This window comes from Peromyscus californicus, unplaced genomic scaffold, assembly GCF_007827085.1.
Source record: "Peromyscus californicus insignis strain IS unplaced genomic scaffold, ASM782708v3 Scaffold_12__1_contigs__length_115047231, whole genome shotgun sequence".
Lineage (NCBI taxonomy): Eukaryota > Metazoa > Chordata > Mammalia > Rodentia > Cricetidae > Peromyscus > Peromyscus californicus.
Window position 1 is genome coordinate 110,772,365 of NW_026294413.1, and position 25,801 is coordinate 110,798,165.

General features: G+C 43.2%; 1 protein-coding gene across 2 annotated transcripts in view; it reads right to left on the reverse strand.

The window, feature by feature from the left end:
* The window catches only part of Ptprg (protein tyrosine phosphatase receptor type G), a 703,625-nt gene that overhangs the window by 497,330 nt on the left and 180,494 nt on the right, over positions 1-25,801 (reverse strand). For both annotated transcript variants that reach the window (XM_052734133.1, XM_052734134.1), the window contains exon 2: positions 25,556-25,660. In XM_052734133.1, coding sequence (XP_052590093.1) covers positions 25,556-25,660 — 105 coding nt within the window. The remainder of the gene's footprint in view (positions 1-25,555; positions 25,661-25,801) is intronic.

Consider the following 25,801-nt stretch of genomic DNA (forward strand, 5'->3'; position numbering starts at 1 on the left):
GCATAGGGACTCAGCAAATGGAAGCGCTAGGGATGCCACCAACCTGGTCCCCTGCTGGGTCACTGCTTCATCCGACTGTGTCTTCTCAGATGTGCATACACACTACGATACATGGATGCATTTTGGAATGAAATTCTTAAATTTTTAAATACTGGAAACCAACTTGTAGACAATAAAAATTCAAGGCCAAACAAAAACTCTTTAGAGACCAGATGTAGCTGAAAGTTGGAGAACTTTATTTTGTCAGGGACCTCATTAAAACTTCGTAAGTTTCATTAACCATTCCCAAAACATCTTTGCTGGGGGTCTGTGTCCACCTATCCCCTACCACGAGGTTTGGATATTTTCTAGCTTCACCTTTTCCCAAAGGGACTGATCAAATAGATGTGCAGCAACTTCTGACTGATTGTACTGTTTCCCTAACGACTGGAAAGGAAGAGGAAACCACGAGCATGGAACTAACAGCGACAACACCTTTGCTCTCAAAAACACTCGTCATGCAGGAAGGTTTTGCGCGCTGTCTACTTTCTAAGTTCTGCTGGTCTACCTGGAAGAGCACTTATACAACCCAGTCCTCTCCTTCTATCTGCATCTTCATTGCTGGAGGGATGTGAAAATAGGCTTCTCTTTAAGGAGGTATTTTAGTCACAGCTCTCCAGGGACAAGTCAATTGTGATGTACAGTGCCAAACCCCAGGCCTTAGGCCCCCAATATCCAAGTGTATAATTAGGAAGGCTATTAGGAGCAATCACATTCTTCTGGCCAATTACTGCTTCTCCCAGGGAGTCTCACTCTTAAAATTAGACCTGGAGTCAAAACCTACTTGTGCAGCATTCTCCCCTCCACTTGGGGCTCTCCAAGGATCTATCAGATGTTCCCCTGGTTTACTTAGCTTCAAGGACTCTCTGGGAGAGTAGAGGGCTCTACACAACTTCCTAATGGATTTTAATCTCTGGCCAAAATGAAAGGATCTCAAAATAGCAATTGGACTGGCCAGGAAAAGTAAGCAGCAACTTCTAAGACAGACTAAATGTTTTCAAAGTTCTGAGACAGAAGCATCTTCTTGAGGTGATGGAAAACAGTAGTGACCACTGGAAATGCTTCCTGACCAATCTTAGGGCTCTTTTCACTCTGGTACATCTTATTGGACAGTGCAACACCTAGCTCCTCCCTTCCTCTAAGACTTCATCTCAGAACAAGGCCTTCTCCCTCACTTTATTCCAGCCTCCGCAGTTTGCCATCAAATGCTGGGGCAACCCATGCAATGTCTCCTCTGTATGGCTTTGGTCTTGCTAAAAATTACCTCCCCTCCCCACTTGCTGATTACAAGACTGTGTGACTCTCACCACAAAACAGATATCCACTGCCATTATCCATAACTATCCTATTGGTTTTCTTCATGGCTACACTACAACCAGGCTGCTCACTAGAATGCTCTAAACATGTTGACCTAATATGATCTGCTTCAGAGCAGAGGCTGCCAAGCATTTGTGGTATGAATGGTGACATGGAAGTTTCCTTTTGAATTTTTTTTGCAGGAGGCAATGGAGTCTATGAATGGTACTTTAAATCCTAAAAATCTAACAGCATTGGTGCTAAGAGAAAAGAAATAAGCAAAGCCATGGCCTTCAAAGCCCTGTCTTTTACAAGAGACTTTCTTGAGAATGAAGATCAGTTACCAAAATAGCTAGGTGACCATGTGCTATAAAACTGGTCAACTGCTAATGATCTCCACCAGTGGTCCTTAACACACATTCAACTCCAGTGACATCCTGTGGAATACTCACAAAGTCTTTGACTTATCCAGTTTTTGACCTTCTGTTCCCAATTTTGGGCTGCGAACAGTCCTGGCATTAAACCTCTCTCTTCTATAGCTCCCGGTTGCCTGTTTGCCCCAGCTCATCACATTTACTGCCCTGTCGTAAGGAACACTTAATGAGAGGGATCTTGTCAGTCCCTCCGCAGCACTGTCACTGCCTACCCAATCCTGGAAGAAGCCAACGCTGCTTGATATCTCCAGTGCCTTAAAAACTACTGCCACCTCATAGACACTTAGTAAAGGCTGCTGGAAGGAAAGGAGGAAGAGCAATGTTGAAACAGCTGATTTCTCTGCCTGCATTGAGAGATGCATAAGCCACTAGCCACATGTGGTCCTTAAATTTAATTTTAATCAAATTAAATTCATTTCCTTGGCCACACTTGCCATATTTCAAATGTTCAATGGTCACAGGTAGCCAGCAGCAACAGGGCTAGCCAGCAGAGAATGGAACAGCTCTATCACTGTAGAGTCCTACTGGACTATGCACAGACCTTTAAAAAAATAAAACAACCAAATAAACATTTTATTACTTATTGACTAGAAGAAATGGAATTTCTAGCATTCTACAGAGATACTTGATTCAATAAATGCTTCAAATACTTATACAAGTTTTCTGTGTGTATGGTACCATGTTAAGAGCAACATAAGACTATGGGCCTAATCTTGACCCATAAGAATTCCACTAACAACTTATGCAAAGCAAGACACAGCCCTACCAGTCAATAGTCAACTACAATTCAGAGTCAAATAGTGCACAAGTAAAGCTACATAGGCATTCAATCATTAATTCAAATTGGAGAAGGGAGTAATATTCATATTCTAGAAGCATGTAGGCAAAGACCTTTCTGCACTATTCCTTAATGATAAGGAGGATCTTAACAGACAAGCTGAGGCCATCCAAGATTTAAAATGTATAGAAAGTAAGATTCAGCTGCAGAAAAACTGAGAAGAATAACAAATGTCTTTGGTAGTAAAGAAAGAAACTGAAGTGAGGGTATGCCAAAGCCTAAGTGTACAGAAGGACAGAATTCCTTCCATAGGGAGCTGGGTGCAAGCCAGCAAAGGTCCTGGGTCAGAGGCACTTGCCTACCTCACCACCAATGGTACCTTCTCATCTTCCCTATGCCTACGGGAACGAATGTGCTCAGGAGGAAACTGTTAAGAACATACCCCGCCGCCGGGCCTTCTGAATAACCACAGGAGATACACTGACAAAGAAGGGGAGAGGCGTGATGATGGAACCGAAGTGGAAATCCAGGTCACAACATCATGGAACATTCAATGGTGTAAGTCAAGCTCATGGCTTTCAGAAAACGATGACAAAACAGGTAAAGACTTGGCATCAGCACCATTTTCTCAGCGGAGAGCATCACTCCCCATGACACAACTCTAGTGAAAAAAGCCGAAGGTGCGGAGTCGTCAGACCCACCTGATCCACTGGCACACTCAGAAGCTGGAATTCTCAGTCAACAACTTCTGTGTTTACTTTCCATAGACATGAACTATTCATGGGGGGGTGCTGTTTTTAAGATGGTAGAGCACTGGATCAGACAGTTTTACGATAACAGTTCCACTGTCAAAAGGTGCAGAGACCCAAGGAAGCCCTGAGTGTGTAAAGAGTGGATAAAGTCCTGAGTGAATGTGGATGGTTGACATGGGCCTCCCCCATGGGAAATGGGCAGAACCTTCCTCAGGTCAGGCTCAGACTTTGCCAAGCCTTCCCCAGACCCCTGTGATAGTTGCCTCCACTCCATCAGAGTGCACACAGCCCACTCACTCCCAGCTTTTCTGTGTACATATGTCTGTCCTTTCTTCATTCCGAGTGGCCCCTAGTCAGGTTTCCAGGACCATGCATATCTGGACACAGCAAACAGAAGAATTCCATTATGAGAGAGACATTTTTTAAGCAATGCTACTGGAGGAGAAGAAGCGGGGAGGAGGGAGAGAGGGGAGAGGAGGGAAGGAGGAGGAGGGAGGAGGAGGGAGGAGGGGGAGGAGGAGGAAGGGAGGAGGGAGAGAGAAGGAAGAGGGGGAAGGACGGAGGAGGGAGGAAGGAGGAGGAGACAAAACCAGAGCATGTGACGCAGGCTGGGGTATTCTGCATGGGTTGCTACAGTCTTACAAATTTTAAAATGTTGAAAGAATTGTCTTTAAAAGAAGAAATGTAACACATAACCATAACCTGAACAAATATATTCACAGGCAAGGAGAGAACTCACCTGCTACGAACTGAAAATTATGCAAAGCCTAAGAAAATGGCCTGGTTTGGAAATGGATGGAAATTCTCGATTTGGGAACAGGTCAGAGGAATGATTAAGTCACTTGGGCATCTGGGACAATCATGTTTAAGCCAGTAACCTTAGTAGAGCTCTTTTTCTTGGGCAGGGGCATTATTTAGGTTGCTGTCTATAATGCTGGGGAAAACTCATGCTTCCGTAAATGCTCAGCGAGCACTATACAACTGAGCTTCCTTGCCTTGGCTTTTGTGAGACAGAATTGCTATGTAGGCCTGTCCTAAACTCAGTTTGCACTTTGCAAATGCTAATTAATTATTCCTGCCTCTGTTTTTCAAGAACTTCCACTGAAGTTTTTCATTACTCTGTTATTAGTGGTCCATAATTAGATTTTTAATTTTTCTTCCTCCTCTTCTTCAGCTCAAGGAAAAATTAACTTTCAAACCTGTGAACAGTCTAGAAGGCAGCAAGCAGGAGGAATATCATCTCTCTCAAATTCACCAGCTAGTAAACATCCTAGCTCCTGGGCACGGGGGAGATGACCTAGCAGTTAAGTGCACTAATTTCTAGATGACTGGGGTCCAATTCCCAGCATTCACAGGGTGACTCACAACTACCTTAGTCATGGAGGATCTGATACCCTTTCCTCTGGCTCTGTGGGTACTGCATACACATGGTGTAGGCAAAACATCCATACCCATAATCCTATCTCTTAAGTCTAATGAGTAATATTTATCAGGGAGTCTTTGTCATGTTTCTGCTGAAGCGTGTTTTGCCTGCCTCCCTTTGTCCGGCTTCCTTACAGGACGTTATGATGGCTATCAGTGCCCTTGAACACAAACACCTTTCTGCTGAATGCAACCAGCGATAAGTTCACTGAGGACATGCGCCCGAAGGCTTCTACTGCAAGGCTCAGCAAGTCAACGGGTGTGAGTTTCAGTGTTGCTCCTGGATGAGGCAGTAACTCTGCATAGCCTAGCACTGAACGTTACGGGCAAAAGTGGTGGCATGGCCACCTCAGTTTTTTCACCATCTCCAATAAAAAAGTAAAAGTACCCAGACACAGGATGGTTCCTGTAGTGCTGTGGGAATGTCAAGAATCTGCATATAATGCAAACTTCCTATAGTGAAGGAGGGTGATATGCAGTCAGTGTGTTAAAAAAGGGACTTGCATGCAATGGCCCAGGTGGGTTTCACTCTGTATCAGTGGAAGATTGGTGTTGGCAAAGAACAGGTGGTGAAGAAAAAAAAAAATAAAAATCTTGTGTGTCTGTGTGTGTGTGCAAGTGTGTATGTGTATCTGTGTGTGTTCATGTATGTATGTGTCTGTGTGTGCATGAGTGTGTACGTATGTATGTATGTATGTGTATCTGTGTCTCTGTATGCGCGTGTGTATGTGTCTGTGCATGTGCATGTGTGTGATGCACAGAGGATAGAATGGCTACCTCGGGAAGGAGGGCAGGAAGACATACCCCATTGCCCCCTTTTCCAATGACTGATAGAATCATGCTAATGACAACCATGTTTTGAAAGTTATAAAACTGAACATTAAACAACTGATGTAAAAGGTTCAGCAGATCGATGACGTTTTGACAAGCCTACACACTGCTGTGCTAGGCAGCATAAGGCCAGCTGATGAGTCAGAAAGTGTAGCTCAGTGGTAGAGCATCTGACTAGCATGTGCAAGACCCTGGAGCTGGGAGGAGGTGAAAGTGTGGAAGTCCATCTTCTCTGGACTCCTCAGTGGGTGCTTCACAGGTTCTAAAGGACCAAAATCTCTCTGTTCACTTCTTACCTGAACTATGTAATTGCTCTTGAAATCCTAGCGTCACCCTGGTAGGGACTGTGGAAATCCCTAAGAGGAACTCAAGAGGACTCTGAAGCCCCAAGGTTTCCATAGGGACTCAAGCCACTCAAAGCTACTGTGACTCGAGAGTGGGGGTGGGGAGGACACAGAAGAGGTAGCTTTTTATAACATCTAACATTATTTCAAACACAGGACAGTCACTAGAACATATAAAACTGAAGTGGAAAACAGTAATTGTGTAGGTAGGCATCATTAAGTCTTTGGGGGTACTAGCTTTATATCTGGTCTCCATGGTAATTAAACTATAAACAAAGCAAGATACCAAGGTCCCAAAGGCTCAAGGAATAAGCTGGACACATCCAGTTATCTTGAAGTGTGTGCTAACACATAGGTGTGGAATGACTGGCTCCTATGGGCTAAATGAAACTCAAAAACTATAAAACAAAAAAATGATTTTGAATTCCGTAGAGGTTTTGTTTGTTTTTAAGACAAACATTAAGGGAAAGGGGAGCAAGATCTTGAGTTCTGCAGCCAGCCCTTATCCTGCCCTCTGAGGAGCCAGGGCCAGCATGAGCCAAACACAGAGTGAAAGGCTTGGCACACTCTCTGACCCCCACTCCACATTATGGGAACTAAAAGCTTCATTTTCGGAAAATGTCAAAGCTTCGTCATCACGCATCTTATTTTCTCTTTCTTCTGCTGGGGGAGGGGAACTATTCAGTGAAGAAGAAACAGAGTTCAATTCCTTTCCATTGAATCCAAGCCTTCCTTCCTGCTAACCTCAGCCAACACACACACACACACACACACACACACACACACACACACACACACACACACAATAAAACCAAACCAAACCTGGGAACAAGGGAGGAAGTCATGGAAGAACAAGGGCAATGGAGATGTTGTGGAAAGAAATCAGAAATCACAGCCAGGAGATGGAGCTCCCTCATGGGTGTGTGTGGGTGTGGGTGTGTGTGTGTGGGGTGTGTGTGTGTGTGTGTGTGTGTGTGTGTGTGTGTGTGTGTTATATCCTACCAAGCAGAATTGAAGACCCAGCATACCACATTAAAAAGCAGGCAGAAGTGTGACAAAGGGGACCCAGTCACCGGCAAGGGACGGTCATTCCTACTTAATCAAAACAATAGTGAGGGGGGGACCTTACATTCTCTCCACCCCTGAATTTAAAGCAGTCATTTCTTAATTGCATTAAGACAAGAATTCACAGGGCTGACAAGATGGCTCAGTAGTTAAAAGCATTGGTCGCTGTTCTGAATGACCCACAAGTGATTATCTGCACCCACATGACTGCTCACATCCATTTGCAACTCCAGTTCCAGGTGATCTAATACCCTCTTCTGGCCACCATGGGCACTAGGCACACACATGATACCCAGACATACATGTATGCAAAACACAATAAACATTAAGTGGGAATTCACAAATAAGTATAAGAACTATTAAGTTTAAATCCTAGATAAAAATTACCCAAATTGTCTGAGACAAGACACCATGACAAAAAGACAAGTTGGGGAGGAAAGGGCTTATTTGGCTTAAACTTCCTCATTGCTGATCAACACTGAGGGAAGTCAGGACAGGAACTCAAATAGGACAGGATCCCAGAGGCAGGAACTGATGCAGAGGCCATGGAGGGGTGCTGCTTACTGACTTGCTTCCCATGGCTTGCTCAGCCCACCCTCTTATAGAACCCAGGAACAGCAGTCCAGGGATGTCATCACCCACCAAGGCTGGGCCCTTTCTCATTGATCACTAAATAAGAAAATACCTTACAGCTGGATCTCAAGGAGGCATTTCCTCAACTAAGGCTCCTTCCTTTGATAACTCTAGCTTGTGTCAAGTTGACACAAAGCACCAGTCAGTACACAAATAAACCTAATTTCTTTTTTTTTACTTTAATCTCAAGTCATGGTTCATTGAAACTCCTTCACAAAGGCATTTAAAAATTAAATGTGAGGAGGAAGAATATTTTGTGCAGGTAAGAAAATAATTATATGCACATGCATGCAGGAACAGGTGTCTGCATATCCTGCAGTCTAACATGTTTGGGAAATTAAGCTTACAAATGTGTCAACTGCTCTGATCAAGCCAGGGCACATCTTTGATTCCTTATATAAACATGTATGAGGCACAAGTCTATTGACTACAGTCCTGCTGAGGTAAAGCAGTATAACCCAATCACTCATTCTGAAATTCTTACCTGAAACAAAGAATCATACAGACTGGGATCCACATGTACCTGTTAATTGAGAAGCTCTTGACTCTCATTTGCAGTGTGACTACAATCAACATTATTCCCACTTTTCCGGGCCGACAAAGCACAAACTAACAAGAACTAAAATATAGTTTTCTATATTTGTTACAGCAATTGGTTCAAAGCCTTTAAAGCCTGTCAGAAACTTTTAGACTCACTCTATACACGTGTCAGGTCAAGGGCTGGCGGGATGGCTCAGGGGTTAAGAGTACCTCCTGCTCTTGATGAGGACCTACTTTCATTCACAAAGTCCATACAGCAGCTCACTGTCTGTAATTGTTACAATTCCAGTTCCAAGAGATGCCACACTACCTTCTGGCCTCTCTGGGCACCCACACTCACGTGTTCATTCACACACACACACACACACACACACACACACACACACACACACACACACAATTAGGAATAAAATATATCTTTTAGTTTTAAAAAATAAAAATAAGAATTGTCAGATCAAATATCAGTAAATGCACCACTTAATAAATCTACCACATTCTACACTGTTATTAACTATTATGATTTCTGTGTGCATGTTCATGTTTGTATGAGGGAGATGTTAAAGGTCTTCCTCAATTGTTTTCCCTCTTGTTTTCTGAGACAGGATCTCTCACTGACCCTGAAGGTAACTGAGCTAGCATAGGTAGCCAGTGTCTGGAGATTCTCATGTCTGTTCAGTGGTGGGGTTACAGACCCATGTGGTCACACTCCTTTGACTTAAGTCCTGTCCTGCAGACTCAACCTCAGATCCTCAAGCTTGCATTAACAGGCACTTTACCCAATAAGCCATCTTCCTGGCTCTGTTATCATTTCAGACACATAGTAGGAGTAATGGTTCTCAACTAAGGATAAATTTTGTCTGTGTCCACTGGAAACAGGTGGAATTATCTGGAAACATTTCTGGTTGTCCATTTGAAGCTGCACTGTTCTTCACACTCAGAAGGCACCAAAGACCAATAAGAGACACTCATTCCCATGTTTCTTTTCTTCCTCCTAACTGCTAAGCTCATCTTTTTCCCTCATAAAAAATTAACTCTCTGAAGATTGTCTTCCCATAGACCCTCATGGACCCTCACTACCACAGTCTAGCCATTCAGGGCCCAACTGCTTATCATCGCAAACTGAATTCTTCAAAGGTTTCTTTCCTTCATCTGATCATTTATGGGTGAGAATTCCGTTATTTCCAAACCCAGCATGAAATACAGCCATGCAACACTCTCAGAGGAATCAGTGCCCCTCAGGTTAGGTATTATATACAACTCACATCCATAAACTTAAAAGTTGCCATTTCTACTATGTGCATGCATAGTTTCTGAAACATGCATTTTTAGCACAGGAAAACTACCTGGTGTTCCATTTCTTATGAGGGGAAGAAGAGGAAAACACCTTGGAGATGCGTGGGTACTGCTGCTGCTTCTGCTGCTTCAGAGTGGGTTGGGGGGGGGGGGCTCAGAGAGTTCACTGATAAAGATTAAAGTCCCTAGTTGTCATCATCCACAAGAACAGCACACCTCTATAGAACTGTCAGGAAATCACCTATCACACCCAACAGATGGTGGGTGATCTGATCCACGAGGGACCACCTCCAACCTCTACCTACCAAGCCAGGGTCCCTGCTAACACTTTCCCCACCATGTGCATTTCTGTGTAGCCTTCCCTTCCCAAGGAATAGATGACATCAGCGGAAGTGGATTTCTAAATCTTTATTCATGACTCTTGATAATTCCTGCCATAACGAACAGACATTAGTGTCTGCACCTTAACATTTTCCCATCTTCCTTGGCCAGATAAAACACAGAAACAAAACAAAACAGTGAATATGTGCTTTGCTGGTCCACACAGATCTTCGGGACCTTCTTCACTGAGAACTGGTACTGAGATGGTCAGAAAAGGACTGCCATCTGCACTGTTGGTTCTGTGTTCATATAAAGAAACTATAGTCCAGGGGCTAACAATAAGCCAATAAAGCTACTTAAATCTCAGTAGCTAACAGTTACAATAGTTGTAAACGCTTCCCAGTGTCTGAAATTAATTCCTGCATTACACATCAGCCCTCAAAAGACATACATCACACCTGTAATTTGTAGAAAGATAAATCCATGGCTGGTTGTAATAAATGTTAAGATTGCTAGATTTTTAAATTAATAACTGTCTCCATAAAATTCTAAGACCATAAACAGGAATTCTAATAAATGTGTATCTATTACCACTATTTTACAGACAAAATATAAAATCAAATAATACATTTCCTATTATTATACTTCCTGTCCTCCCAATGCATAAATCTCTCCTCTTTAATGAGATCAAAATCCATCACATTAGTTCCTGCAACTTAAATTTTAAAAGTTCAACAGTGTACTTCAGTGCCTGTGAGAACAGTGAAAGTGTATGTTTTCCATCTTTCATATAATAGCTTTGCCTAGTTTATTAAAATAACTGACAGTCAATTAATAGAAAAGATATTTTAAATGCTCTTTACACAAAATACAACAAAATCAACAAAGGGCAGTGCTCATTTGAAACTAACTTCAAGTAAATTATTTAAATAACAATTAATGTATTGGAAGAATTTCTACATGAGGAGAAAGTTTAATAATTTAGTATAAGAATATCATCATGTACATGAAGAAATCAAAAGGGAGGGAGAGTTAAAGATAATGACACAGCATTCATTCCACTGAAAACATAAATTTTCAAAATAAGGAAAGCTAGTTCTAATGGTAACAGCCTTTAATCCTGGCTACTCAACCACAGAGGCAGAAAGATTGCAAGTTCAAGACCAGCCTCAACAACTTAAAAGGGAGCTTTGTCTGAAACCAAAAGGAAAAAGAGGGCTGGACATACAGCTCAATGGTTGAGTGTTTGCCCACTACACACAAGTCCCCAGCTAGGTTTAATCCTAAATTTAAAACAAGAAGAAAGAAAGTACAGTTTTGCAGCTTCTGCTTTCTAGGGCATGTGGATTAATAATCAATAGTTATTTCATTATTTTTACTTAGGAAACATTTCCATGTAATAATGGTGCTAAACAATGGATCTGACTGGAACCTAGCTTCCTTTTCCTAGAGCGGACTGTACTTTCACCAGAGACATTACAAGGCTGGACTCATAAATCTCAGAGAGAAAACTTAATGCAAAAAATCATCTTTAAAAATGAAATATCTTTTTAACAGCACTGACTTTTTTATTTTTCTTTAATAATTATGGGTCTGAGAAAGAATCCAGATGCAAGAGAGGAGAAAAGCTAAAATGAGGTTAATGTCTCTTTGGGAGCGAATGCAGTTCCCAAGGCCTTCACCATCAACAGCCTCTGGACCTGAGCTAACCTTCTGGAACATGGGGGTAGGTGCACATACTGAAACACAATTTGAACCAGAGTGACAAAACATTGCCAAGACACTAGCAACCCAATTGGCAATAGTCCACACTCCTGAGTGGGCCTGGCATCTGGAGGATCTTATCCCCTCTCAAAACTCCTCAAGAGTCCCACAGGCACACCTAGAGTCCACAATGGAGGTCAGCATAAAAATATGTATTTCAGCAGGTTTGCCCTACACTGCCATAGGTATTAAGATTTCCTTTTCCAAAGAGAAAAGAAGAAAATGGAGTCAGAGCCCCACAAGACAGGGACCACATGAATTCTACCTTTAAATTCAAACTTATACAAGAGGGCTGAGGACTGAGCTGAGAGTGAAACAGTGCCGTGCCATGTAGGAAGATGAGGCTCATACAGTAACAGAACATGGACTTAGACCCAGGACACTGAGCCTCTTGTTGATGATATGGAGGTGGGGAATCTACTCCAGGAGCTACCTGTGGTTGCTGTTGTATTTATGTAACTCATCAAATATTTAGATGCTCACACTGACAGAAAGCTGGATGAGGCTGGCCTGTCAATCACCATCCTCAGCTCTTTCCTCTCCACTCCCTCTCTTCACGGTGATCCCAACAAGCTGCTATTCCCTGCTCAGCCCGACAGCGACTTGGAAGATTTACAACTGGGAACTAGAATTTCTCGTGGTGCTGCAACATAACCAGCATACTCTTCAGGGTCCTTCACGGTCAGTGATACTAATGTGGATATTATCTGATAACAACCCCCTAAATTAAAGAGTTGACACACAGAAGAATCATCAGGGACCTTGAAGTAAAACAATACTAATAAAAGCAATCTCCCCAGCTCTCTGCTGCAGGACAGCCATGTCTCATCACCCTTCGGGACAGAAGAGGTAGACTCTTCACCATGATCAGACTGTGACTGTGCCCGGACGATGTCATAACAGACTCCTGGAATGGCTGGCATGCCTGGCCTGCCACTTGTGCTCCCCCAGTTTCACCAAGGACTGAACATCACGTCACTCACTAGACTCTCTAAACTTCAGCAGTCCCCTGCACTGTGTGAATCGTGCTGGACAGGACAAGACAGGTCAACCCCTGGAGCCAGTGGGTAAGCCAACATAGCCAAATCAGTAACTTCCGGGTTCAGTGAGATTCTGACTGCAGAAAGTAAGGGGAAGAGAAACAGAGGCTGACCCTGGACAGCAAACCTCCACATATAAATCATAAATCTGGAAGACTAATTGCCTACAGAGTTAGAGTCCCAATATCATGGTGAGTGACAGCCTAAAAGCAATCTCTCATAAAGCCTCCCTGACAGGGTTTTCCAACTCAGGCTTTGCGGCATTTATGCCAGGTAAGGTAGTCCTTTCCTGCGGCGCTTTCCCTGCGCTTCACAGGATGGGGACCGGCACTTGGAGCGCCACCCACTACCACCAACTGCTCTCCAGTCTGAATTGGGACAAACAAACAACATCTTCAGACTTTGTAAATGTTCCCTAAAGGGACTAAACAGTCACCAGGTGGGAACTACCTGCCTATACCAAGAAAAACCCATATTCTCGGGCAGAATACTGAGCCAGAGGGCTCCCACTGAGGCTAAAGTAACATCAGGAGGAGGACTTTGGATGGACCGTTGACCCTTCTAAATTCCACTGTCTCTCCCCTTTTGCTTCTGCCTGGAATGCTTACCCTCCATATCCACAGAGCTGAGCCAACTATCCCAAATCCATTCTTCTGGTCCCTGGCTGGCTGAAGCATGAGCATGCGATAAGACCTAGGCAATGAAATATGAAGGTTAACTGGCCAGGGATGGGGTGCTTTGAGACAGAGTTTTTGATATTTACTTGGAAAAAGAAGACACGGGCAGCCGGGACAACTGCTCAGTCAGTAAAATGCCCTCTGCACAAACATGAAGACCTCAGCTTGATCTCCAACACGCACATAGGAATCCTGGCATGGCAGCGTGCGCCTGTAACCCGTGCAGAAGAATCATGGGGCTTTCTGGCAGCCGGTCTAGTCAATAGGTAAGCCCCAGGTTCAGTGAGAGATGTAGTCTCAAAAACACGATGGAGATAGATAGAGGAAGACACCCCACCTGACCACTGGCCTCCACATGTATGCACACACAAGAGATGCAAGTTAGGGGACACTTTCTTTTTTTTTTCTTTTTTTTTTTTTAAGATTTATTTATTTATTATGTACACAGAAGAGGGTGCCAGATCTCATTACAGATGGTTGTGAGCCACCATGTGGTTGCTGGGAATTGAACTCAGGACCTCTGGAAGAGCAGTCGGTGCTCTTAACCTCTGAGCCATCTCTCCAGGCCTAGGGGACACTTTCTATTCTTTCCTCCAGCCTGTTATAAATCTGCCATCGAATCTCTGAAAGTCCTGAAGCCATATCAACACCTTAAGGAAGTGATTCTAAGGATCATGTCACCCAGAGGGTGACAAAGTATGGGGAAGATACACCTTCAAGGCAGTAGAACATGAGCAGAGAGGCTGGCTGCCCAAAGGCAATCTGTGCTGTGGATGTGTTGGACTGACCTTCCTGTCAAGCCATGCATCCCTGGTCCTTTGAAAAGCTAAAGCATCCTAATTCATTCCCATATACTTTCAGATACTCTAACATGCTCCTGGAAATAATTCTGTGGATCTGGAGAGTAGGGAACCTCAGTGATGCCGCCAGCTGCATGGTACCACAATGCCCACAGGACACACACCTTGACCAGCTCTTTCCTCCACAGCAAAGAGAGCAGTTCAATGGGCCTGAGTACAGAAACTTCCTTTTCACACTGTAGTGGATGGTGAGAGGAAGGGCAGTCATACATGGCAAAGATGTCATAAGATAGCTCATTAGGAAGGGGTGTGAGAACTAGAAGCCACAAACCCTTCAGAACGTGTCAAAATCACTTATCAAAAGAGACCATCAGCTACTTACTTACCAACAGTGAAAAGAAAATACTTGCCATTGTCACAGAAAGTTCCAGAAGCAGAAATCCCCCTGTACCAGGCTTTCTCTTTCTTTTGGGTCACCAACCAGCTCCCAAATCATGACACAGAGACCTCTTAGTTATGAAGGCTCACCCTACCTTAGGCTCCTGTCTGGCTAGCTCTTTTAACTTAAATTAACCTGTTTCTCTTTATCTGTGTTTTGTCTTGGGGCTTTTTACCTTTCCTCCTTCTGTATATCTTACTTCCCCTGACTCTTGTCTGTTGGCGGCTGCCTGGCTTCTTGTCCCGGGCATATCCTCCTCTTTCTCCTTGTTCCTTTCTCTCTTCATCTCTCCCCTTCTTCGCTTGAGCCTAGATTCCTCCTCCTACTTATTCTCTCTCCCTGTCAGCCCCACCTATCCTTTCTCTGCCTAGCTATTGACCATTCAGCTCTTTATCAGACCAATCAGATGCCTTAGTCAGGCAAGATGAAACAAATGCAACACATCATTACATAATTAAACACAAATAATTAAACAAATGCAGCATAAACCAATGTAACACACCTTTACACAGTTAAAGCACTATCCTGCAGCATAAACAAATGTACATCTTTGCCTAGTTAGAATAATATTCCTTAACAACCCCCAAACAGTCTGGCTCATCTCTGCCAATACTTGTCAAAAAGGCTGGTAGAAACTCACATTTTGTTTTCATGCTTAACTTTCCCAATGGCCAATCGATAGTGACTATAGTACTGGCCCTGCTGAAAGGAGCAGTGTTGTCTTAATACTAGGATGCAGGGAGCAATGGAGAGGGACAAGGAGCCTGCAGGAGGAAACTAGGCCAGTGGGAACCAGAGCAGAGCTTCTAAACGGTACCTCTGGGAGCACGAGTTTCATGCAGATTTTAAGAACAATTTCTTGCATGTAAGAGGAGGGCCTTCAAGCTAAGAATGTGAACAGATGGAAAATCTGGATCTGCTGGCTTCCCCACGCTGTGGAAGATGGCGAGATCAAGTCAAGCAGTGTGACACACCGCACAATGACATCTGAAGGCACAGCCAAACCACAGCACACTTTGAAATTTAGCAAATACTCAGTCAGTAAAGCATGAGCTGAGTTCCTTCACTCATCCCCCAACACCAGCATGAAAATGTGTGGAGGCTGAAGAAGGGAGAGCCCCTGACTCCCTAGATAGACAGCCAGGTCAATGAGGAGCCTGTATCCACTGAGAAAAAGGTACACTTCACAAGCAACAACACCCAAGGTTGTCCTCTGGCACGCGCACATGCGCACACACACAAATGCATGGACACACACACAAGCATACATACCAGAGATTCACAGTGGCTGGTAGAGGACTGGGTAGATAGATATCTACTACAGGAGCCTGAGGAGATCTCTAAACACGGAAGATGCTCCAGGACAGTGTGGAGAGGTAATGGGGGGTGGGGGTAGGACCAGGTGTGAATAATAAGATGCTGAGCCATTTATATGGGTGAATGAGAGCCACTGAGGCACAGTTTCTGAATCTGACCCTACATGTCCCCTGACTTTTCACCCAGCTCCAGGCACCTCTGTACGCTGTGTGACTTTTCACCTTCTATTCTTTGGCTGTTTGGCAGCTAGTCGGCTTTTTCAACTTCTCTGTGACAGCAATATTCCCTTCAGAAGGAAGTTGACTGTGCCACGTTAAAATGGCAGTTTGACTACTGTTTAGATAACTTTGTTCTGTTTGGATAATTTTTCTTTGAATTGGCCCAATGTTTATAAAATCTTCAATATACTTTAACAGGAAGCTTAACATGGCCAAACAGAAAACTAGCAGTCCGGCCAGATAGGAACAAAACCAGGAAACGATGGCATCAACATTCTAAGATACGATCCTGCTAAAGCCTCTCGGGCCAGACAGATCTCTCCTTGTTATAAAAATACTCAAGCAAGTGAGAGAGGCGTGAAAGACCTATTTCTGCCAAACCCATCTCTCCCTGACTAAAAACCACTCAAAGAGGGATGACATTATTAGATTAAGAATCGGACGTTTCTTCAACAACAACAAAAAGTCAATGTTACATTCATATTATTTTATACTCTAGTGATGTCAGTGAAAAAGGAGGAGTCCTAAAATCACTAGAAAGTGTTTCTCAAGAAGGCAACATCAGGACTGGAGAGGTAGGTCAGTATGTGAAGGTCCTTGCTGCCAAGCCTGGGCATCTGAGTTTAATCCCAGGAAGGCGCAAGGTAAACAGAACCAACTGTAGTCTCTAGTAAGCTACCTTCTAACCTGCACTTGGGTTTCTCTCTCTCTCTCTCTCTCTCTCTCTCTCTCTCTCTCTCTCTCTCTCTCTCTCTCTCTCTCTCGTGTGTGTGTCCCTCTGTCTCTGTGTGTATATGTACAAATGGATTTAAAACAAAAATAACAAAGCTGGCAAGATTCATAGCTGGGCATGGTGGTATGTGCCTGTAATTCCAGTGTTCATAAGGCAGAAAGTTCACGCATTCAAGGCCAACCTGGTCTACAAGAGGTGAGGCAGCAAAAGTGAATGCTAAGGGGTGTTACCAAAGAACAATGATATACATATGAAAATGTCAGAATGAAACCTGCTATTCTGTAGGCTGATTTAAAAAGACAATAACTAAGACAAGATTCTACATTAGGTAGATACTACTGTTATATTCCATAGCCTACCCCAGATCTTAAGAATGAAATAGTCAGTTGGAATGTTCTGACAACATGAAGTGTGAGAAAGAAGGTACACGACTCTTCCTGCAGTCAGTCTCCAACAGGGTGTGAGACACAAGGCTCAGGTTCGAGACTTTTCTTAACCATGTACCTCACTTTGTTTTCTGAGGAGAAAATTCAGTCCTGAGGCATACAGCAGCTATTTACTCCAGCCAGGATGGACAATCCTGAAAGTTCCTAATGCAGTGAAACAGCAATGCTTTATTTGACACTGCTACCAAGACCACCTCACCAGGAAAAATGTCAAGATAAGGAATGGAAGTCCAAGTCAGCTTAATAACCTCAACAAGAAAAAGGCCAATCAAGTATCACTTAGGATGATATAAGCCAACAATACGTTGTCAGTGAAAATGCTAAACCATCCCGTAACAATGTCCAGAGGGAAGGACAGACTGTTTCTTTGTCTTCTATCATCAGACAGTGGGTTTATGAACTGAGTCATATATAATAAATGAGTCTGTGATGTCAGGTGTGAAAGACGACCTGTAGCCTTTAAGTGAATCTCGAAGCACATGTGAAGTCTTGCTATGTGGTTATCAGGCATGCACTAGGCTAGATAGACTCTTCCTTTGAGTGATTAATCAGATCTTCCCAGTCATCCACAGCCCCCCACCCCGCTCCTCACGGACCCAGTTTCAAAGGCAGGAATACCATCCTTTCAAATTTATAAGTAGGAGAAAAGATGTTTGACTTTGATCCATCATAGATATGAAAAGTATATACTTCCATATGATGCTGTGCCTTGTGCAGACCCACTGAGTTCATGGACTAATGAATATGAGGATTTATGTTATGTCAAAGTAAATATTGACCTTAGCTCTGCCCCAGTCAGTATTTACTGCTTTGCTCAATAAATCCTGATGTTCATTTCAAGTCAAGTCAATATCAGTTCATTAATTTCTGCACAGTTCATATCAGCATTTTATATAATGTTTCACCTAAAAAACTGGATACAGAAAGTTAAAGAGACAAAACAGTGCTGCTTCCTTATGGCTTCATTCATTTCTAGAGTTCTCCCCCCTTACTTTGTACCCTCAAAACTGTAACTACCACAGCTGCATGAATTTAATACAATTCATTAATCTATCCCAAGATATAATCATTTTCTAAAATGTAGGTATATTGGTATGAGAAATTGAAGCACTATAGAAATATTTCTATAATATACAATATTTTCAAAATATTTATACAAAGAGACAATCTCCTTCATTTCTAAACAGGAATGTGTGTCCACATTCCTCAGCCTATTCATAACGGGACCACATTACTTATACTACATTAATACATACTGTGGTTCAACCTACTTCATTTTGGTGGCTATTATATAAGCATTTCAGTATAAAGTTCTTCTGAAGGTCATGTAGACTGTCTTAACACAGCATCACCTTGGAGACATGCATGAGTGGTTTTCAAAGGTAGGTTCCTAAACTTAGTTGTACTGATGAAAGAACAGCATTCAGCCTTGGGCTAGAGTAAAATGGCTCAGTGCTCGCTGCCAAGCCTGACTATGTAAGCTGTATCCACAAAACCACAAAGTTGTCCTATGACCTACACACACACACACAGAGAGACAGACAGACAATAAATAAACATAAGAATATTTTAATATTTTATATTCCAGAGATGTTCACCAAAACTGCTAGCTTCAGAGTCAAATTAAAGCTCAAATCTAGATCTGCTCACACCCATTTTCAAATGCCCCAATTAGAACCAAATGAAATTGTCATCACTGATACCACTTAATACCAAGGCAGCGATGGACAAGCACTTCTCCCTAGTAAACTTGTTCACAGGTCACGGCGCCCTCATGCATGCAGTCATATCCTCTTCTGATGTTCACTGGTCTCCATCAACTTTATAAACTCTCTGGAGCCATCTCTATAGAGATGATGCCAAAAACACTAGAATAAAGGTTCGTTTTCTGTTTTCTAAAAAAGAAAAAAAGAGGCACTCAAAAGGAAAACAACAACAGAAAATTTGAGTTGAGAAAACAACTTTGAAACAATCAGAGAGGAAAAGCCAAATTTGGCCAACTGTCTGGAAACCCCAAGCATCTGGCACCAAATTTGCCTTTAAATAGGAAGCCAGTGAATGCTGGACCATGTGGGTTCTGGCTGACCCTATCTATCTTGTAGCCAAAGATTGAAAAAAAAAACACGAGAAGACAGTCTCTCCTACAAGTTACTCCCTACCTCGAGGCCCCTCCAATCCTAAAACATATAATTAAGAACATAGAAAGAAAATTCACAGTGTCTACTTGATGAAATAAGTCTAAAGAATACTAGAAATATGGAACAGAAACCACCATGGCACTTTTTGATAGGATTAAGCTCAAGGTTTTTAAATCATTATAACCAACCCCTCACTCTCCTCCACATTCACTCACTTTAAATTAAACGTGATGCCATTTTGAGTCACCCTAGCATCATCATAGACAATTCATTGCTTCTTCTTCTATGTCCAACAGTAATGGAGTGCTCTAGGCTCTTCCCTTTTACTTCTCGAAACCCTGATGATAAGCCTCCTCAAGATTAATGGCACATCTTCTCCACACTTCAGTGTAAGAACATTCTCTGGCGTCTGTCATGACAGGCCAACACCTGGCATACAGTGAGCAGTTCAAAATTGAGCAGAAGAAAACTGTCTTAAAGTCTACAACCAGATTACCAGGGGTGTGTGGAAGTTCACTGTCAATACAAAAGAGAAGACTAAGGGCTATGGGAGAGGTGGATCAGGCCTGAGGAACAAGACAAAGGTGGCCTCTGAGGTGGGGACAAAAGGCTGATGACATCCCTGCCCAACTCCGGCATGTTTCAGCCAATCAGGAGCTATCTACTGAAAAAAAAAAAAAAAGCCGAAGTCTAGGGAAATTACTCCCTTAAGAGACTCTGTAGGAGGCCTCAGGAGAGCAGTAAATAATACAGCAATATTAACATTAAACCTCTACGTTTTACAGCGCCTTCCATTCTTCCAATGACAAAAGCAGCCTTCTGTAGGCATGTGTATTTTGATTTACCCTGTACAGACATTCTTAAAAATAGGCATGGAAATGTAATTTTAAAGAAGTTAATTATATCCTCAGTTCACAGGGGAGCTCATTACTTAAAGGGCTCCAACTGCAAAGTCTTTTGTAAATCACCCGCTCTTTTATCTGAACATCAGAGCCCGTTAGTGAGCACCCAGGCACAGGTTCCGAGGCACAGCCTCTCAATTGTCTGCCCATCCATTTGTCCAGCTAGAACCTGGACCCTGAAGCCTGACCTGGAGACCCGGGAGGCTGACGCCATGCAAATTCAAAGCTAGCTAGCTTGGGTTACAGGGTGAGACCCTGCCTCACAGAGGCATTGAATTTGCAAAATCCAATGAGGCACTCAGGCACGGTGCATGGCAGAGGGGGAAAGCTAAAAGCAATAATCCTTGTCCTCCAAGCTGTATACTTGAAATGAGCCACATAGCTACACACAGAGACACGTGTTCACGGAGAAGGGTGTACTGAAGAGCCATGTGAACAACAGGTCTTCCGGTCTAATGTAAAAACCCCAAATTCATGTGAATGCTAAGATGTCTAACACCTGAACCATTTGTAAGGTCAGTCCTTCATCTCCATTTTACAGGTAGTTAAGAACAGTCTTAGCTATCCTCTGGCCAAAAAGGCAGAAGCAATGCCCATTAAAATAACCCTGTCTGACCTTCAACCTGCCCAAGGACACTACTTCCCACAGGGAATTTTGGCAATTTCGTGTTTTGATTTTGGATTCCTCAGAAGATGGGCACCACTCCCATCCCACACTGATTCATACAACTACTGTATACACAAAGGAAATGATTAGAGATGCAGAGAGTCCAGGGTCAGGACCACACAGTCTGCTTTCCTTCCAGGGTTTGAAAGGGGGAATGAATATACAAGCTTATAAAGACACTTCTTAGTTCCACTTGGACTCCATTCAGGTTTGTCTCTGATTTCTCTTTCCAGCAGCTGTGACCTAGCCAACATATGGTATTTTTCATGTAAAATTACAGAAGTTCTGGGCAAACTCCAAAATTCATGAACTATCATCACCTGAAGTTACAGGAAAAATTCTATTTCTTAGTCAGGTTAAAACTACAGAAGACAAATTGTTTTAATATTCCTAATGATATACTTGAGAGGACTGCATTTTTTTTCTTCTGGTAAATTCTTCATGAAATTCCCTGTAAGGAAAAAGAAATCCAAAGACAAAAAGCATCTTGCAATGATACTGTCCCTCCTCAGATAACCCTAGCATCAACCTCCACTTCTCACTTTTGATGGATGAAGCCTCCACTTGGATACAGATATTGTGACCCTTTGCTATAGTAACTCAAATAATAACTAGAGGAGAATCGCATCTCTGGATGACTGCGATCAGAGAACAACAGGCAGGCTCCTCCACCAACAGTCCTGTATGTTGACGTTCTAGATGTTTGGTAAGTCTGTCAAAGGACAACTTACATAGCAAGTATAAATAGGAGTCTGTAGTATGTCAAATGAATCAGTAGAGATCAAACAACTATGTTCACTCTAGAGTGAAAACTGAAATGTCACCAGTCTACAAATGAAGTACAGCAGAGCCTGTCCTAAGAACAAGCTAGTCTCAGCTCAAAACTCAAAGTCTCTGTAGTGACTGTGAAGTTGCTGTGTAGGGTAGCATGGGAATGATGATGTCAGTGCTGTTTGCAGACTACACCCCACCAAACAGCGAGTGATGGAACCCAAAGAGTGTTGCCTTGACCCATCCTGAAACACAACCCACCTCACTCATCTTGTCTCTTCCACACCCTTTTCTTAAAAAGGAAAATGCAAACACCACCCTAAAGACTTACTGAAGTCTTTGCAGACAAAGAGGATCACAAGGAAACCAAAGTCAGCTTCTTCACCCCTGGGTAGCTCCAAATTAGTCTCAGAGCGAGCAGGCTCTGCTCAGAATCCAAGCTATGTGAATATGAGCAGGTCCTAAAGAATGTTTTCTGTGAAGGGCTGGAGAACTCGATCCTCCATTTTCCATCACAGGGTCCATCACAAATCCTTAGCTTTGGGGGTTGGTCTAGCACATGTTGTACAAACCTGACAACCTTGGATTCAATGGGAAGGTGGAAGAAGAGAACTGACTTCCCAAGGTTGTCCTCTGACCACTACACATACATGTGAGCGTGTGCACACACGCATGTCAAACACACAGTAACTCTCTCTATATATTTCTGAGCTGAGAGGCTGTAGTGAAGCACCACATGTATGAAGCACCACAAAGTAATGAGTGTGGCTGTGTTACAATTAACCCTCAAGTTCAAGCTTAGGCTGAAGCCTGCAACTTGCCCACCTCTGAACTCAATGATCCTTTCCATAAGCCTCATTTGAAAGACACAAAGGCAAAGCATATACATCTGCCCGTGCCCATCTCACCTCCTGCGCCCCCAGTTCTGTCTGCTGGGAAGCATGGCTGGCTCAAGGAGAATTTCAGAAACACCAGCAAGTGAAGGAGAAACAGTCAAGAGCAGGAAGTAGAGTTGGGTACCTGATGACACAGACTGTGCTAAGCAGCTGACACCCATCATCTCCCGTCACGTGATAACACCCTAGGGGAAATGCTCTTAGTTACTCCAATTTCCCAGAAGGGAAACCAAGGTTCTGAGCAACTAAAAGTCTCTCCAAAATCAGACTCAACATTACCAGTATCTGACACAGGTCTATACAGCAGCTACAAAATTCATACTCTATGTCCTACTCCCCCTCCACCGCCCCTCCGCAAAGGACAATTGGCAATGTCCTAAGAGAAACTAAATGGACTGCAGAATTAGAGGCATGATGTTACGATCCGGTCCATTAGACTGATCTTTCAGATGTGGCCTAGTTTACCTTTGCTAAATTTCAAAATGCCTCACAACAAAGACCCACATTTTCTCAAGCCCACATTTTAAACTTCATTTATACCTCAAAGTATAAACCAGGAGTGAGACTACCACAGTCCATACCAGCCTAAACAGTGGAAAGTCAACAGACACCAAGTCTCACCGTTTCCTGCCCTTCCTGTATCTATCAGCAAATACTGAACAGCATCTCTAATGAACCCCAAATCTTCTTTACAAGAGAACCATGAGAGCCCCCACACCCACACACACACACACACACACACACACACACACACACACACACACACACACACACACACACACGAAAGAACCACTCTAATATCCTTGGGGAAGTGGTTTCAACGTATGAGGACTGTATATAGGATGAGCATCCCAACTCAAAAGTTCCAAACTTTTAGAATACTGACATGGTATACAAGTGGAAGATTCCACATCCAATCTTAGGAGGTGGGTGACAGTCAAAACTCTAAATGTAATCGTATAAAATCACCTTTGGATGTCTATGTGATACACAATACCCTGTTCAGCCTTGGGCTCCATCCCTGAGACATTTTAATGTGCAAACATCTAACATTTGAAAGTCTGCTGGCCTCAAGAAGGCCAGGTGAGTTGCTCAGGCTGTCCAGGAGCCCTGTTTCCTTCCTCCTACTCCCCTTCTCCCCTTATTTTCATTACCCCTAGCAAGCGGCTTGAGAAACTCTTCCAAACTGGCCATATCTGTCCCAAGGTTCTTGGGACTGCCCTATATGAACTCAGGGGGTGGAGTTGGGGGGGGGGGGGGATTTACTAAAATAAGAATTGACACACTACAGCCTATGAACATTATCCAGCTGTCTTTCTGTTCTTGCACAGCGTGTAAGGACGAATGCTTCTGAAGACTTGAAAACGCTCAGTTTAAAAACAAACAAATTCAACGGAGAGTATTTCCTTGTGACATGAAAATGATGAAGACTCAAGTCCCAGCACTCAACGATTTCCTCACAGCATATGCAGGCTTTGCCCGGCCACCTAGGGCTGCTCTGATGCTATGTTGGCAGGGATGGGGGCTGTAGCAAAGACTGCGTCCTGAAAAGTCTAGAATGTTTATGATCTAGATCTTTCCAGATAAGTGGAAGTATAGCAAGCCCTAAACCTCAACTATCAGCCTTCAGCTGGTGGCAGAACCCAAACCCAGACACATACACTCTAACACCTAGGAGACGACAGGGCCCACGAGAGCAAGGCCATCAATAACGGCCCCTCTCCTGAGTAATGGGAGAACTTTTGCTTCCTCGATGCCATTTGCAAGGATGCCCTGTAACTTCCAATTTCCTGCCTAAGTGCATTATTATTCTAAATTGATGAACTGTAAATAACAGGCCCACTTTACGCCTCTTCATGACTGATACCACAGCCACACAGTACACAATGATAAATTTTCTTTGCATGTCTTGGCAAGAAGCTGTATGTATGTAACTTTGGCCTCCATCTCCCAATTTCCTTCATTTATCAGAAAATGGTGACAAAAGGCTCTAATTAGATAATTCTAATCACAAAGAAGGAGGTGTGATGGAAGACTTCACCATCACTGTCTAGGAGCAGCCAAACAAAACAAATTTGGCCATTCTCCCTGCAGGGGCAGGAGATTTATCAGTAGACAAAAGAATGCGAACCGCCAACAGATAAGGGGTAATTAAAGATCAGGCCTATAAATTTTACACTGACATAAATTTAACAAGATTTGCAGGTGGAAATTCGGGATTGAAAAGGAAGCCTTGATTCTGAGGAGAATTGCAGTTCCATATGCAACAACACTGCATAATACATAGATTTATTATGAAGAATAATACCCGTGCCTCCAAGCTCTTTCAAACAAGGAATTTGAATTATTCAGTACCACAGTAATTTCAAAGTGGTCTGTCTTCTTCAAGTATTCCTCCTTAATTTGCTATGATCCGTTTTCCATAAATTTTTGAGTTTTAACGTCTCTTTTAAAAATAACAATCCACATAGTTCATTTTTTTAGTTAGGTGAAGGGAGCATAATCCAGAACGGTCTCTACATGCAAGAAAGTTATTTCTGATGTAATATGCACTGAAATTATCAGCAATGCTTTCTCACTTCACTGTCTCAAGGGTGCAAAGGAAAACTGGACTTGGTGCAGAGCGGAGAGCGGCAATAACCTCAACCAACAGGACTTGGAAATGAAGCTGCATTTCTTGGTTGACGGCTGAGAAACCCCACAGGCTATCGAATGCTTTATAATACTTAGCGCACATGAAGGGTCACCATAGCACCCTAAAAGCAACACTCTGTCACTCAATGAATTACAAGTCCATGACTCGTTAACAAGAAAGTTTCAGGGACAAACATGTTGGGGACAGGGGTGCAGATCAGGAAAACATGAAAAGATCAGGCCCCAACATTTCATCTTTTAACAAAGCAAAAATTGCTTGAACAAACAGTTATCAGGAGAAATCCTGATTCTTCTTTTTTTTTTTTTAAACCCTTCCAGGGCACTAACCAATTAGCTGGACTCACCCGAGTATGCCCAGTAGGGGTCTCCGGACGCCTTGCGCCTGCGGATCTGCACGGAGCTGCCCTGTCTGCTCTCCTGCAGGGCCCCCACATAGCCTCCAGTCAATGCTGCAAGAGAGGGAGAACACAGTCAGTGAACACAGTCAGTCATCACGCTCAGGTGGACACGAGGCCCAGGAAAGATGTCCGCCGCAGACAGCAGTAGTAGTCACCAAAGCACAGGCCTTAGGTGCTCTCTGAAGAGAACCT